The sequence below is a fragment of the Rhyacophila brunnea genome, unplaced genomic scaffold (assembly GCF_057557595.1).
Source record: "Rhyacophila brunnea isolate RB1 unplaced genomic scaffold, BYU_Rbru_1.0 scaffold_1, whole genome shotgun sequence".
Lineage (NCBI taxonomy): Eukaryota > Metazoa > Arthropoda > Insecta > Trichoptera > Rhyacophilidae > Rhyacophila > Rhyacophila brunnea.
Window position 1 is genome coordinate 62,877,822 of NW_028232751.1, and position 18,471 is coordinate 62,896,292.

The 18,471-nt window shown below is 32.8% G+C and overlaps 1 protein-coding gene across 1 annotated transcript in view; it reads left to right on the forward strand.

Annotated features, from left to right (window-relative positions):
* LOC147080056 (uncharacterized) overlaps window positions 1-18,471 on the forward strand; it is a 45,762-nt gene that overhangs the window by 12,682 nt on the left and 14,609 nt on the right. The window contains exon 2 of the mRNA XM_085957761.1: window positions 865-988. Within this exon, the coding sequence (XP_085813887.1) occupies window positions 884-988 (105 nt within the window). The 5' untranslated portion in view covers window positions 865-883. The remainder of the gene's footprint in view (window positions 1-864; window positions 989-18,471) is intronic.

Genomic DNA, 18,471 nt, shown 5'->3' on the forward strand with positions numbered 1-18,471 from the left:
ATATTTTAAGCCATATCAAAATGTCGGTTCTCTAGAGTAGTGTGCTGTCCATCCATCGACAAATTTTAAAAACTCGTAAGTCTCGTGGTTTCAAACATGGAATTAAAACCTCGTATTTCACAACAGTGTTAATGATTTTATTACATTTTTTCTTTCCTTCAACATTCTTATCAAACAGACTTACGAGGTTTTAATAGTAAGGTGACGATATATCTACTATTTGTTGCACATTATCTACTTAGTGTTTTGTAACTAATTATTTAATTATGACGAGCGTTCGATGAAGAAGTGTGGTGTGTGATATTGTGGAGTGGTAGCTTTGCAATTTATTATATAATTTACAATATTATTGGTCGATATAATATGCGTAGTTTGTTATAAGTATAGAAATGTATAGAATATTTCTGGGGATGCATCTTTAGCATTTATGGAGCCTGTAGTGGAGACCTATATGAAATTGGAACCAAAACGTCTTAATATATTTTTTACCAAGTTCGATCCTAAAAAGATCATAATATGGGAATCCACAGGGTGGATGTAGAATAATTAATAGATTTTTATTTTAACGAGAAATGGATGTTAGCCACTCGCTCAATTAAGTCCATACTCTGATTCCAAACAGAAATTGAAAACATCATGTGAATTTGCCAAACCCTGGATTCAAAGCCTACATCCCCAACATTATAATCCTGACGCGTAACCACTCGCTCATCGTGAGCATAACTAAGTAATTTAACTACCTAAACTATTATCGATTTGTTCGAAAATAAAGTGGGTTTTTTTCGGTTTGGTTAGGGGTTGAATCACGGCATATTATGTGATTGGTGATTTATTATAATGATAATAATATTAATTTGTTTCTAGATACTATTAGCAAATCATTATGGAGAGGCGAGGATGTCCGCCAAACAGACGGTGTGGTCAGCAGAGCCGCATCGTCATGGTGAGAAAAGTCGACCAAAGGACTTTCGCCACCACCAGAGGACACGTGAGTATTAAAACTTCACCTTATAACTTTGTTATCATTCAAGCTGACACCGTGCTATCTATATACACGTAAAGCAACTGGCTATATATTGGCCAGTTTGTAGATAGCATACGTAGATTATGCTATACGCAGGTCAGTGCAGAATTCGAACGTGAACCCACGTCAATGGTATGATTCTAGGGGCGGCAGGTTATATGAAAGTATGGTGAAGCAGGCAAGTAATCAGACTGGTAATCAATTTGCGGCAAAATTTCCACGTTAACATTATATTATATGGGTACGTTATAATGACCAAAGTAAATCCTCTGTGATGCCCTGCATTTTTTTTTTATCGCGTCGCTATTTCTCGTAAGTTGTCGGCTATTGTTGGCCTGCTTCATTAAGTCGTATGATAAAGCCGATTCCTTGTCCCTCTTTTTATTTAATACCTCTATGGTAGGATTATTTAAAAAAAAAATATATAAAAATAACTAAATTATTACATTGTACAGTTGTGGCGTGATCGTTAATATTTCACAGAATAAAATATGTAGATATAACCTATTTCATAGATAGTGGCGTTCGACATTGTCGCAGAAATTATGATATCAATGTTAAAGCCTTGATTTTTTAGGCAAATGAGTATATTTTTTATTTAGTCTAAAATACCGATTTAGCATTAACAATGCACAATTAAATTTTACAGTTTAATACATAATCAATTCATACATCCCCTGTTATAATTGAATTAGGTAATGATTAATCTCAGAAATGGTTAATTATTCAATTTTATGTTTATTTTTTGATTATTTTTTTGTGTTGAATTATAAAGAAAAGACTTTTCTATATAGAATGAAATTATAAACTCGAAACTTTGAAATTTATAGTTATTTTCCTGTAGAAATAGGGTATCGATGAGATTGATCTTAAATCTTTATCGGCGCCAATGTGTCCAGATAGCATTGCCATCTTAGACTATAGATACATCGTTGCCATCGCCACACATGCCAGGCCTTACTTATTAAACATTCATTATAAATATATAAATATAAATATAATAATAACAAGATAAAAATAACTTTTTATATACCACGTTTTTAAATTTTCTGTTGAATCATATAAACTTGACAATTCTATGTATTAATAATTAAGGACACATAAGGCAATTGTCAACAAATCATTTTTTTGCTATTTTGCAACAAACAAACAAATATAAAATACTAAAATGTCATTAAGATTTACATAGTAACGCACGTATATATTAATAATTTAGTTCCTAAGACCACCCCCTTAGCAACCAATAATAGTGGATTGGATTACGGATTTCTTCCGAAATAACTTTTCATACAAAACAGAATTAACTGAAAATGAATTCAATTCTACTTAAAGATGGCTAAAAGTATTAAAAGAATGCATTGGCATCGTTTTCTGATATGTTCTAAAAGTTTTAAATGTCTAGCTAGTCAGGAAGTTAGTTAAAAATCGATTGCAAGATTTGTACTGGATAAACAACCACCGGACAAAAAAGAATACGAGATAAGAAAAACGTGGTAAAATATATTGATATACCGCGTAGTAAAAAGCTATGTATTGTGAGAATGGAATAGGTGATAAAATCTCGAAATTACAATAATTGATTATTGGGAATTTTAATTAGAAAATTTATCCTCACCAACAATATTGGTAACAATTATAATGTTATATAGATATACCCAAACGATAAGTCTTGGACGTACTAATAAAATAATATCTGATGGTAACACTCACCATATTAACGAAACATGTCTGATGTGTCGTAAAATACTATTTATACATGGTGAATAGATATTCCAATACCGGGATCCCGAGCTATTTTCGATACCTATAAATCCCGGGATTGGTAAACATAATCCCAAAACTTTCGGAATTGATTTTTTTATCAATTTCTATGGAAAATAAAATAAAAACGAAAATATAACAGAAAAAATACTTTCAATAACAAATAACTACATTAGAAATAAACTGAGTTTGAATGAAGTTTGATTTATTACCCATGTGTAAGTTGCCGATTTATTTTATTTTTTCATATAAATTAATAAAAATGTGGAAGATTTAAAAAAAACAATGCTTCGCACTTTTAACAAAGTAATTCCACCATGATCTCATACGTTTTACGACAGTTTCATATTTGGCTGACTAATTAGATTTATGAAGCGGAAAAGCCATACACCATGATTTGCTTTTCTATTTTTAATCTCGCTAACCCATTCATTGAGTCTTTACTATCAGAAACAGCAATCTCATATTAAATTTACATTATTATTAAATTTATATTACAATATTATTTACTCCATTAAACTTATGTGTTTCCAAGATTTTATTTTTGACCGATTTTATCAATATTATGTGTATATATAAAAAAAATATATTAACTATGGAAAAAATGCCAAACCCGGGTTTATCAAATTGTAATCCCGAAATCTCGGGATCAAAATTTTGGCTTGGGATTGGATTCCCTAATGGTGAATATGAAAGGATTCTTCGTTTTCATTTGAAATGAGCTAGTTGTATCTCTGCAACGATCCATGCACTCTACCGTTTTCATAGCTAAAGATATTGACTATTGACAGAGCCCTAGTATCCTCCTCTTAGTCGGACCACTGACCCCCATCTTCTGTTTTATTATTAGAAATTGTTGTTTTCCTTTCTGGCTATATGACCAAATAAAAACTGAAAAATTCTTTCACGTTTATTTAATTTCGACTGGAATCTTTTGAATGCGATAAATCCATACTGAGTGATCTTCTCTTCTTGGTCGTGCACTCATGGCTGAGGATCGTGAACACATTTAAATTTCGCCATCCTTTGAGCGACCAAGACTTTCCATCCTTCTCGATCTTCCGCTTCTCTCAGGGCAGAATGGATGGTGCCCCTCTCTCTGCTCTTTCACTTGGTCGCTCCATCGCGCAGACGCTCATCCTCTGCTTCGCCTTCCCTGGAGGCTTCCCCTAAACTACCAGTCTCTCCAGGTTGTTCGGTCCACGCCTGACAATATGTCCAAAAAACTGCAGAATTCTTCTCAGACATATCGTCGAGAGCCGTTCCTTTATCTTCAGTCGCTGGATGATTGACTGATTCGACCTGTGCTCCGTCCAAGAAATGCGAAGCATTCGGCGCCAACACCACATCGCAAAGGCATCAATTGCCTTCCGTTCTCTTGCCTTCAGGGTCCACGACTCGACTCGGTATAGAAATATCGAGAACACTACTGGGTGATACATTTTATAAATTCAAGTAGGTACCTACCTACCTACGTACTTACCAATTTCTCTGAATAAAAAATAGATAATATTTATATAATAGGTACGCTTATAATGATTATAGTATTAAATAAATAAATATCAAGATAATGTCTAATCCTTTAAGTTGTTTGTTTAAATTTAAAAAAAAAATGTTGGAAAAGTTTTGTTGTTGGATTTTGGAATGATCTTGGATCTTGTCAACCATTGTCAGTTATGATTTAATACACATCGTGAAGTTAAGAAACATATATTATTTATGGGATTAAAATAGTATATCATATTGTGAAAATCAGTTGTTGAAGTAAATGTTTCCGTTTCTAAACACGCCATTTTCTCCAAGGTAAAGAAATGTACACACGAACCAACGAAAGAAAACATTTGCCGAGGCTCGGAAAACTTTCCACCTGGCCCGTAATCAACCGGTAGTTATTTTTTCTGCTTCACGAGTGTCGTTTTGTACCATGTTAAAACTTAAATGTACCCATTTGTATGTAGGTTTATTAATAAAATGGACATAGTAAAATATCATAAGATAATACAGTTTATTTTTCGTCCGCGGTGAATTTGCACTGAACCCGCCCGAAATACGCGTCTTTTACTTAATAAACTTGTACGTATGCAGTTCCCTGTATCACACTTCACCGTGAAATGTTCTATCGGAAATATATGGCCGTATATTAAAGATCGTCCAACCTCTTTGGGTCGTATAGTATAATAATAAAATAAAAAGCCTTTTTATTTCTTACAAACAAAAGTAAATGACAGCTAAATGACTATATCTAATGAATATATTTATATAACCTATGAATATATATATATTATGTATATATATCTATGGTTGTATTATCTACTTATTATCTAAATATATGTCCGTATATTAAAGATCGTCCAACCTCTTTGGGTCGTATATTACTGACATAAAATTCATATATAAATAAAAGACGGTTCTTGCCGGCTTAAGCTTTACAGGAAGCCAGCAGCAAACAAATTTTGAAAATAGCCGATATACTGGATTATTTGTTGGGTTAGGTTAGGTTTTCATTCTCGAATTCATGAATTTTGTCAAAATCAGCTATGGAAATTGAATGTTCATATTGGATCTAATAAAATTGGAAACCGTATAGTATACGGTCATCTCTTTCCGATCTTTTCCGAGCTCACTGCGAACTGTGCCACGGTGAAACGTTTTACGTACAATCTACATGTAACCATTACGATAGGCCATCGATTTGGAAAAGAAAAGAACTTCTAAAATGAGTTGTGGCTGCAAATAGACATAATATTCGTACCACTCACCGAGATTTTGATACCAACTGGCGAGTGCACAGAACAGTGACTCGCGATGATATCATCACAAGTTTTTTTGAATAAGTTTATTGTGCCACAAATACTTAGTATGGGTAGTTTCATCCGAAACTTGAGTACACAAACTGGTGACAGTATTTCCAACTCACCTCTAGTTCTGAGGCCCTAAGTTTTAGGCATGAGTCATAATGGATGGTGTCGTATTATCAAAATCTCGGCGAGTGGTACGAATAGTATGTCTATTTGCAGCCACAACTCATTTTAGAAGTTGTTTTCTCCTCCAAATCGATGGCCTATCGTAATATAATTGGAAAGGGAGCAGTGCCTACTTGACGCTAATGTAAGAATTGCGTGCGAAACTGATATTGCTTTCGTAAACGGTGGTCTTTTAGAGCGTCTCTCTCATCGATAAATCGACTTGTATAAAAATACATTACATACATAATAATATTACATTACTTTGAACCGACATCCGCATTATTTTTTTATACGAACTATCTATCTTAGGCTACGTGTCAGATAGAACAGTCACGTATACAAACGACACGATTTGATAGCAAAAATGCAACAATATCTCTGTATAGCTGCAATGATTCTTAAGGCTATAAATACTTCAGCGAGGGCACGGTCTAAAACGATCGTGACTACGCGACGCGAAGATTGTGCAAACGACGCGTGCAGAACAAAACATAAATTGTCATAAAAATTCAACATACGTCCATTTAATGTTATGTATATTGTTCTAGTAATAATAATAATAATATATTCATTGACTTGTTTTCTTTTTCAAGTAAATGGGTAAAGTTTTTTAGTCATCTTTACACGATTTAAGAATTAATTCTCCCGTCACCATAACAAAACAAAATTACGTGTTCACCGCTCTACTTTCGCTCTCCGATTGCCAGCAAGCCCGAAATTTCGTCGCACCTATAGTTTCTATTTGCCGTTTCACTTAAGTATGTTCTGAACCAGTATTCTATAAACTTAGATCCCACGATGGCCGTATTTTTAGTATTTTTATTACATAAAATAGTATTCTTTTATACCTCTCGATCTAATGTTTTAGAATATAGTCATATTTCAGTCATCCATGTGCAGTGGTGTTAAGATTTTTTAGATTTATTATTTTTCAACGCATTTACAAAACCATTAGTAAAATTAATGTTAACATTATATAGTGAAATATTTCCGATAAAAAATTAATTATTCAAAAAATGGGCACGATTAACACATTTGAAGATAATTCTAAAGATACTGATTATAAGCTATGACTTTGACCATTCAAATGTGATAAACATCCTACGAATGATGATTGTTTTATAATAATTATTTATCTAAGAATAAGGCAGTATTTTATTGAGATAAGCCATTTTTATTGGCATTTCCCAGTGGTTAAGCTACAACATACAGCCGTAGACATAAATTGACAAACGATAAATGAAGTAGGGAGTAAGATCATGTTAACGCGCGTGTTTGAACATGTAGGTACCGTTTAAAAAAATATTTTTTTCATCAAGGCTTTTATAACCAATCAGGGAGCTCTATTTCACATAATGTGCTGTGTTTCTGCAACCTTAGTAGTATTATTTTTTTTTTTTTAAATAATGTTAATCGACACACTCACTCATTAATATTCAAAGGAATTCAATACTTTTTTTCTAATTACAAAAAAACAGTGCGTTGGTGGTTTTTTGCGATTATCTTCGATTTTTGAAATAATATGTCAGTTATGACCCTAGGCAACTAATATGAATAAATATCACACTGAATAATTTAGCCCTACAGATAGAAAGGTTGTGCATTACTGATATAAACTATACATTAAAATAATGAGGAAACAAACACGCGCGTTAACATGATCTTATCCCCTTCTTAATTTATCGTTTGTCAATTTTATGTCTAGAGCCGTATGTTGTAGCTTAACCACTGGAAAATGCCAATAGAAATGACGTATTTCAAAAAAATAATTATTATTTAACAATCATTCGTAGGATGTTTATCACATTTGAATGGTCAATGACATAGCTTATAATCAGTATCTTTAGAATTATCTTCAAATTTGTTAATCGTGCCCATTTTTTGAATAATTAATTTTTTATCGTAAACATTTCACTATATAATGTTAACAATGATTGTACTAATGGTTTTGTAAATGCGTTTAAAAATTAATAAATCTAAAAAATCTTAACACCACTGCACATGGATGTAGTGAAATATGACTATATTCTAAAACATTAGATCGAGAGGTTTAAAAGAATACTATTTTATGTAATAAAAATACTTTATGCAGTCATCAATTAATGTTTAAAATAAATGTAAAGGATAAATAAGGCTTCACAATTATATAAATAGATTATCTACAACGTTTAAGAAATGTCCAGGGATATGCTCTAAAAATACCATAAAATATCAATTTTGACCAACGTTGGGCATCATGTGGGCCCTTAAGCAAGTGGCTAACATCCACTTCTCGTATATATATATATCTGTTAATACAACATCTACTCTTATGATCGATTTCCACTGCAGCAATATTATTTTTCATTAGCAAATGGCAAAAATTCCAATCATTCCACAATGTATCCCATAGGGAGTTTTTTCAGGCAGCCAGTCTTTAATATTAAATATGCAAAAAAATGTGTTCATAAATCAACCTTATAATAATATCAGTCCATAAAAATATTACACTCACGCTGTAGGTAGGTTATTTATTTTCATTAGACAGAATGATGTGTTATACATAGCATGTCCGCCCTTGCCTAAGCTTATTCGTGAGCTCAGCTGTTTTTCTACCCCTAAACATTATCGATTTCCCAACATGAAGGTCGCCGGTCGAACAAAATGTTACGAGACTCATTTTGGGTGCGTAGGTACTCACACCAAATTATAAACAGAATTAGTACATATTAGACTTTATGCTGCAAACTTTTCAGGAGAGAAATTGCAAATTTATAAACTGTTGTAACAATGTTGTTGAGTAATAAAACCGTTAAGTAAATTTTGTCTTTTCGAAATAAGATAATATGTTTAATTGCGAAGGTGAAAATATTGCTGCCCACTTAAAATGGTCTACGTTTAAATTATATATTGTATTAAATTTCCCGGTATCACAGTTCACCATAGTACCGGAAAAAGAAGGCAGTAAAGCACGGAGATCAAAAAATGACGCATTGCTCATCTAGAACTGCGGACGGCAATCAATGTACCAATAATTTTATTAGATTGGTTCAACAAGAAAATTAATTTGATAGGTAGGTACGACTTATTACGAGAATCTACTTGCAAACCTACTTGCAAATCATTCTGAATTTTATATAAATATATGATTTTATTTCTAAGTGATTTAATTTTTAAAAATGTATTTATGAATTTGATCTCAATGCTATACGGCTTTTTTACGGCCGGTTTCCGATACAACAGCTCACAGTAAATAAAATTGTGGTACGGGAAACTACGTACGTAAAAAAATCCGGACACGTTTAAAAAGATATCCGGCTGATAATTTTTCTATATATTAGCGAAATCAAGAATCGTAATATTATGGGATGGGAATATAAGACACAAAAATAAATAATAATATATACGAGGTAGAAAACACTGGATCTAATATTGATGAAACTTGCACAGTTTATAGACTACAAAACTATATTATTGGTACCAATTTAGTAGCTATCATCTCGATATCTATCGAATCAGTCAATTCTTCATTGTAACTATTTTATTACCACGTTTTTATTAGCTCGTATTCTTGTTTGTCCGGTGCAGATCTTTTCTTGTGTGTCTAGTACATTTTTTTTCATGTTTGTCCAAGATTTGTATTGGACGATTGAAGATTTTTAACTAACTTCCCGACTAGCTAGACATTTGAAACTTTTAGAATATATCAGAACACGACGACAATGCATTCTTTTAATACTTTTACTGGCATATGCATATAACAGCTAAATTGCATTCAAGCTATTTAATGCAAATTTACATGCATAAACCTAAATAGAATCGTTTGAATAGTGACGTCACGTCTCTGACGTAATACGCGTCATGCCGAGACTGATGTTACCAATTTTTAAATTTTTATTCCCCGATAATTAATTTAAAATGTTGAAATTGTGAATTGGTGTAAAAATGTGGAAATGGTACCATATAAATTTAATAATTCTAAATGAATAATTATCGCAACTAAGTTATTAATATATACGTGCGTTACTATGGAAATCAATATGAAATGTCAAAATGACATTTCAGTATTCTATATGTATTCAGTATTTCTATCAAGTAAAATTAAAAGTTTTTATTAATACGTAGAATTGTCAAGTTTATATTATTTAACAGAAAATTTAAAAACGTGTTATATAAAAAGTTCTTTTTATCTTGTAATTATTTCTTTCGAATTTCAAACAGACAATGAGAATCAAAGAAATGAACTTAAAATGAGAAAATTCGTAACAAATTAAGCGAATCAATGGGTTAACTATAAACATAATTAATTGCACAGCATGATGGATGTTTGAAAATGGTTAGACAAATTTAATTATTGTTCAAATAATCGTATTGAATGCTGTGGTTTTGCTTAACAATATCGGCAAAGGTGGGTGAAGCTACACAAAGCTGCTATCGGCGGCTATCGATGGTAGTTTATCATATTTATTTATTGATGTATAATAATTATTGTTACAATAAGTTAGCTGTCTAAACTATCAAAAGTGTCTCTCTCGCTCTAAAAGTTAACACATCCAAGACGGGCGCTGTTAAAACATAGCTCTTTTTGACAGTTCAGACAGTTAACTTATTAAAAGAATTAACCACCTCAATACATTAAAATATGTGAATCTACCCTCGATAGCCGCCGATAGCAGCCTTATGTATAGAATAGGTGCACCGGATAGAATACTTACTTAAATTCTAAGTTCCATAAAAAATTGAATAGGTAAGTCATAATTAATATTAAAACTATGTATTAGGTACCTACATATAAGTATATGATAATGATAAATAATCAAATGATTAATTGATTACATGAATTAAAAAAGTATATTGATGACAAAATTAAATAATTTCATTGACAATATTTGAAATACACGATGTTTTGCATTTTTGGAACAATTGAAGCATTTTGATCAGAGAAATTTGATTACTGTCATTGTGATTCCACCAAGCTCTGTACCTCTAGTTTTAAGGTCATGGGAGTGCTTATTCTCAATATATAGGTTGTTGCAAACAACATCAGCATTTGTATGGATTCCTCATGTGCAATTTGAGTGCTTTTGCAGCTCTTGATATTACAAAAATTGCAGATCTGTTTTGTTCTGAAATTCAATGCGTGTTTTATTGTAAAAGCTAAGCCTCTTCCGGGAAATGCTTCTTTGTAGTTTTGAAATTCAGTAGTGTAAAGATCAGCTGCTTAAGTCATTTCTAACTGACACTGTTTCCATGGGGCACCGTGTGGAGGTTCTTTACACGCCCCGCATTCAACGAAATATCAGCATTTAACTGACAGAATGTGAATCAACTTCAGAAAAGTAAAAGTTTATTTTATTTGTACTGTAATTACTAATTTACTCGGATCCACTATCCCTGAAGTAGAATTAGCCATATGAATCATTAATTGTATTATACCAGGGTAGGGCCGTCAAAATGCTCGATATAAAAACTGACTGCGATTTTTTTAAAAAATAAATCATTCGCGAACTAAAATCATTTTATACCGTTAGTTGCAAGTATAGTTACTTTCCTTCTATAGTCTATACTATTATCACTGTTTCGTTTTTATTTTGGAGCCACCAGAGTACAGAGTAGAGTCAAGTAGAGTCAGGGCTCGAAATGGACCGGAACGCACCGGAGCGCCGTTTTTGTTCGTGAAATCGGTAAAATTATCGCTCCGTCTCGTGAAATAAATAATCTGACCGTCTGAGCTGGATAAGCCATATAATAGAAAATCTAACACACTTATTTTTATGAAAAAAAAACATAAACTTTACTATGTAAAAATCTTCAGAAAACTGTCGAGCGCTCCGGTTCGTAAATTTTTCCATTTCGAGCGCTGAGTAGAGTCTCATACCGAAAGAACAAGTATTGAATTATTGTTCAAAAGTGTCAATACTTATAAGTATCGGTATAAAATTTTACCCCGTTTACACGTGTATGGATTTACCGCAGCCACAACAAAAAATGCACGTGTAAACACGTATAATCATGCGAAAAAAGATTACATGCATGGTTTTAAAAAGTTCAGAAAGTTCTGAATTTTCACGCTACAATTGAACTGTGCAATATCTGCGCCTGCGCAGTAGAATGATATTAGCGACCCAGCCGGTAAAAAAAACTAACTACGCCGCGCAGAGACTCGTTTTGAGGTTAAGAAATTTTCACGACCTGTCAAATAGTATCATAAAATGACAACATCGGGTCTCGGGTTCATGAAGAATAATATTGGAGAGACAGTCAGCACTCTTATGTGTAAACAGTTATTATCGCAATAGCTTAAAATACACACTATTGGTGCAAGTAAATCCATGCACATAATATACAGGCGCTGTTATGCGTATTTGCTAGGAAACTTTTTCGAAATATAACGCAAAATGTTGATTTCAGCATCGAAATAACGGTCAGAAAGTAACAATATTTTTTGAAGGCCCTACCCTAAAGGCGGGCCTGTTGTAAATACTTTGATGATAGCGTTAAAACGCATTAACAGAACCTACGAGAATTCAGTTTATATTTTAAAGTACTCGTACCTAATAAAAATAGTTGGCTGATAAGATAACTATGAATAGATTTTGATGTTGATAAAAAAAATGATAACGACTATTTCACATAAACAAGGTCAACAATGTTTGTCATTATTACTGAGAAACTATTGAGAAATATTTTACTTTGAATCCGAGTCTATCAAATTCTAATGTTGCTTTGTTTGGATTCAGAGCATCTACCTAACAGACAGATCAAATGGCTAACATTCGTTTCTTGTAAAAAAATCTCCCTAGTAAAAAAAACGCTGTCCAGATCTTCCATCAGACTGAAGAACCAGTTAAAAAAACGTCGTGTACGTAAAATATGAACCCGTGTGATGTTAATATATTGCATTACATTTCATCACCATGTTTGATCCTAAAAGGATCATATGGGCATTCACAGAGTGGAAGTTGTATTAGCAGGTTTTTGTGTTTACGAGCAATGGATGTTAGCCACTTGCCCAACCTAGTAAGTCCATTCTTTGGGTCCAAACACGCATTGATACACAACATGTAAATATTACATGACTCCGGATTCAAATCTGGGATCTACAACATGATAAGCCGACACGCCACCGCTCGTTCATCGTGGGTATTACTTAATATACTATTGTTGGTAAAAATTTCAACCATTTTTTATTTTGAGGCGTGACATTTTCTTAATAATATTACGAAACTAAAAACCTTTCATCAACCGACAAAGTAATCAGACTAATCACACTTACTTATATAGAATAATTGGTGAGTCCTAGTTGTGGCATTCAAACGGTGGTCCGCTAAGATTCACCAATATAAACTAAATTTAAAAAAAAATAAGTATTACAAACACACACTTCATTAATTGATAAAAAAATATTATTTGCCTGAAAAATATTTTAAGAGTAAAAAAAAATGAGACGATTTTTAATGAGAGTTGAAACCGTTTGGGACATTTAATGTTTGCTATAATATTCTGACGAGGCATGTCGAAATGACAAGGCAGCGCGGACGACACAGATGGACACAAACGATCCTAATAATTAAAACATTTAATTGACGCGCATTCAATAACTACTTATGAATGCAACAGCTTGCAATAACCCATAGGTAGGGATTCCAATCCCGGGACCCCGAACTATTTTCGATACCTATGAATTCCGGGATTGGTAAACGTAATCCCGAAACTTTCGGGATTAACTTTTTTAATCAATTTTTATGGAAAATAAAATAAAAACGAAAATATAATTACACTTACGAACAAATAACTACATTAGAAATAAACTGAGTTTGAATGAAGTTTGATTTATTACCCTTGTGTTGCTAATTCATTTTATTTTTCACAAAAATTAATAAAAATGAGAAAGCTTGGAAAAAACAATGCTACAAACAAACTGATTCCACCATGATCTCATACGTTTTACGGCAGTTTCATATTTTGCTGACTAATTAAATTTATGAAGCGGAAAGGCCATAAACCATGATTATCTAATTTACTATTTTAAATCTTTCTAACCCATTCATTAAGCCTTTACTATCAGAAACACCAATCTTATAGAATACCTATATGTAAATACTAAACACAATATTGATTCAACAACATTTTATAAATGAAAATCGTTTAGATTTGTAAATACTTTAACATAAATTAAAAATTCCACATAATATGTACGATGCAGGTCATCCGTAAAGTGAATTTGAGAAATAGAATAAATAAATCAAGAAACATTTAGTTCGACGTTTCAGCCATTTACACCTAAGCTGTCTTCTTTTTATAGAAAGTAAACTAGTAAATCATTGCGCACTACCAGAAAATGTTATTCTGGAGATTACTTCGGGGATACTATTCAGAATAATGTTTTAATTACTTAAATCTTTAATTTTTTATATTGTATTTATTGTCAACACAATATGTTATTTTTTATTTCAATTGAAACTGTATTTATTATCTTTTCATAAATAAATAACACTGTTTTACTTTGACATTACTATTTGCTCGTTTAAACCTATGTATTTCGAAGATTGAACGTACAAAATATTGACAAAAAAGTTCTTAAATAGTAAAAATTATACTATATTTATTTTTGACCGATTTTATCAATGTTATTTGTATATATAAAAATTTAATATTAACTATTGAAAAAATGACAATCCCGGTCCCTGGATCGTCAAATTGTAATCCCGAAATCCCGGGATCAAAACTTTAGCTCGGGATTGGATTGGATCGCTGGACTCAAAGTCCGGAGTATGGAGAATATACCTTGGTAATTGCAGTGTTCCACGGTCAGGGTAAATGTGTACTAAAAGTCAGTGTCAACAGATAGATTTTATTAACACCGTTACCTCGCCTTAAAAATCAATAAAAAATATATTATGGACCCCCAAACATTTTTTCTGTGTGGTAAATTAAAATACCGTCAAGCATTGCAACTTTCTAGATATAGCATTATAGAATTGCCACCTAGCTCACAAGCTTTAAATCTAGCGTTTTTAGATAGGTACATACCTACCGCATCTTAAAGCTTCATCACGGCTTGAAAACCAACATGCTTGCATTTCTAATTGATTTGTTAATAATAAATGCAACATACGATCAACGCTCGAATTGGAAAAGTTTACGAACTGGAGCGCTCGACAATTTTCTGAAAATATTTAAGGTAGTTATCAAATTTTGTGTGAATTTTATAAAAAAATTAAATTTCCATTATATGGCCTATATAGTTCAGACAGTCAAAATATTTTTTCCACAAGACAGAGCGATAATTTTACCGATTTCACGAAGCGAAACAGCGCTCCTGTGCGCTCCGGTTCATTTCGAGCCCTGCATACGATATTTAAGCTAATACTGTATAAGTTTTGATAATTTTTTTTAAATTTTTAATACTAGCAACCTAGCTTATTTTTTCACATAATTTTTCATATTTATTTTGTGCTAACGAGAGTTGGCAACACTGGTCTCGCCATAATATGAGACAATTTGAGTAACACTGGTTTATGATATAGTCAACATTTATCTACTAAGTAATAAATGCGTGCCTTTGTAGGAACGATATGAACAACGGCCGTAAAATTATTAAAGTCAATTTTAATTATTAACTAGAACAGCGTTTCACAAAGTTGTTGACTAACTATATTATTATATGGTTTAGTTTACCCTACATAGTTATCTGAAAGATAATATTGTAATATTGTATAATTTATTATTCTCGTCGCCATCACCCATTCTCAGAATACGTATGTAGTGAGAATTGGCATTTCTTCTTTTCTCTTTCAGTCTAGGCAAAGTGCAGCCCTTAAGGCGATGCACGGATTGTGCAAATGACGCGTGCCGAACGAAATGTAATTTGTCATAAAAATCCAACATGCGTTCATTTAATGTTATGTTTATTGTTATATTACTAATAATAATAGTGTATTCATTGACATGATTTTTTTTTTAAGTATACATACGTAAAGTTAGTGATCTTTACACGATTTAAGAATATTTTCATCCGACGCCATGACAAAACAAATCGACGTGCGCACACTTCGACCGTCAGTCTCCGATTGGCGAGTCCAGGCGACGAGTGAGAAATTTCGTCGCACCTACTGTTGAAAATTATTTGCCGTTTCACTGAAGTACGCTCTTAAGCAAACTTAAGAATGCCGTCCCCATTTATTTTTAGTTTTAAATTATCTGGGGTAAAATTACTGATGCTTCACATCCAAATGTTGAGCCTCGTGATACGCTCGATTGAGACCAAATGTGGTGCTGAGTGGGTTGGTTTAGATGGGTCTATGTTTGTGTTATCTGAAAATTGATTATGAACCTACATACGTATTATATTATTATTTATTTTTGGCTATTATAAACAGACAAATACACCAAAAATCTTAAATTGACATACACATCCTCTACTAAAAATTAGAACATTTCCACGAAACTTACTCTCTCCCAAACAGTGGAGGTGTCGAGTATGTGGAAATCTGTGGTGCTGACACGTTTCTGAAATTGTAAAAAAATTGCCTGTGCGATGAACCGATATGGAAATATTTATCACAATGGATATTACAATAAAACAATACCTAGTTATGAAGTCGCGATTTTTTATGCTTCGATTATTTTTTTAAATTATAAGATTTCGATAGCCACTATTTATAATGTGCCATCTCTATGCAACGCATGACCTGCTTACCCTCATGGAACGTCACTGCTTAAAACGTGGGCTATCCAACTTACTTACTCACAAACAAATAAAACTAAAATGAACGTCATGTTTGACTGATTCGCTGACCAAATAGAGATCCCATTAATGGCATTCAGATCAAATAGGTGAAAAGCTACATATAGGTATATAGGATAAGTGCTGATAGATGAATATACCATAACAAAGCTGGGCTAGAGTGTTTTTGGCCGCCAGAATAATTCCTTAAAAAGTTACCTTCAATAGTGCAACCGCAAAAATATTTAACCAGTGTGTGTGTACATCCCCTAATGAAATATGCGTGCGAAACATGGACACTTAGTAAAATAGAGACACTAAGCGCTCGTCCAGCGTACGCGCGTTCGGCGGAGCGTTGAGCGGCGCGCGCGACTTAAACGTATAACCGTGTGTGAAAATGTTCGTAGACAATGTCTTTTTTTGATTATATGTTTATACGGTTGTAAGTTTGAGTTGCGCGCGCCGCTCAACGCTCCGCCGAACGCGCCTACCTAACCTACTGTAAGAGTAGAAATACGTAGTATGGAGAGTTTTTATAGTATACCTTTCTGAAATGTATACCTAGAGGATGTTTGATCGACGAAATGGTAGTTTTCCGGAAGAACATGGGAACGAACGCACAGAACTGAGAAGAGTACCTTAGAATCAGCTTGGAGAAACTTGTATCCTGCAGTGGATAGATTCAGGCTGATGCTCATGATACAGTAAGTGGAACAATATCACGGTTGTACTTTCTTAGTCAGTAACCATATATGACTTCGAAAGCGTCTTCAAATTATTCCTTTTAAATATGTTTAGATTCCTCTCTTCAGCAATGAAAATTCCCGCGAAATATACGGCACTATAATCGGAATGCGATATTCGGCATACCGACAGGTATATAGTATGGCTGTGGTTATATTTATGTAGATTATAATTAGGTATAACTGCCAAAGCACACGGGTAGTGGTCGTGCGATGCGTGCCTGACGCGAGAGGCGTAAAAAGTAGTTGCTAAGCGCACACGCTATCGGCTTCTTGCAGTGAGCTCCGCCACTAAGACAGATGTTTCTAATTTACCAATTTTGCTAATAAAAAAAATAGGAGACGCAACATAAGTGAAACACACGCATTTTGCGTGTGACGGAAGTTGCGCGCGAAGATGCAACACAATTTATTATTATGATTATTCATTCAGATTTGAGGCAATATTTATGTAAGTATTATTTATGAGTAAAATTATATATCAATAAATAAATAAATTTTGTGAATGTTGAGGTGGTAAATAATTCAAACAATGGTATGTTGTAAATTTACAATATTTAGACACTCCATACACAAAAATACATACTTTTACAGTTTAGGATAATATTTGTCGCATATCCCATGTAAATTTATTTATTAGCGGCTTATAATAATTGAAGACAATAATAATTATTATATTTCATCAAATCATCACAAAAGCCAATATCACGTTTCAGTTAAACCATTAAATAGGCCATGTCTTACTTTTGATTTGTAATGCATTATTATTGTTAAAGAAAATAATTGTACAGTTATCACTGTTTAAGCAGCGAGGGTCGAAATAGCGGTTTGCTAAATTTTTTAAACACAGGTTTTGAGATATTTTTCTTCCAAAGTACGTCCATTCTGCAATAATATTATTTATTCGCATACATAATATTATTTCTGACGGTACCTATACAGATAAAATACCCTTGAGACCGAAATGAATATAGGTAATCATAATAACACGCCAATAAAATTTGATTTTTTTTTATTAATTCATCATGGGCACTTCTGAATCGATTATAACCGCTGTATGCCAAAGATGAGTTTTTTGTTTTGTTACGCCAAAGAAGTATAACTTCTAACGCGCGTACATAAGTACCTACACACACCGATTTGTTTTATACTTTTTATATCGATGTGTGGTTGATATCGCCATAATAGAGTCGGCCAAACTCAATAATCAAACATTATTTGTGACATTTATGTCTCATCAGTAATTTCCGAGATTCGTTCGTTTTTCGC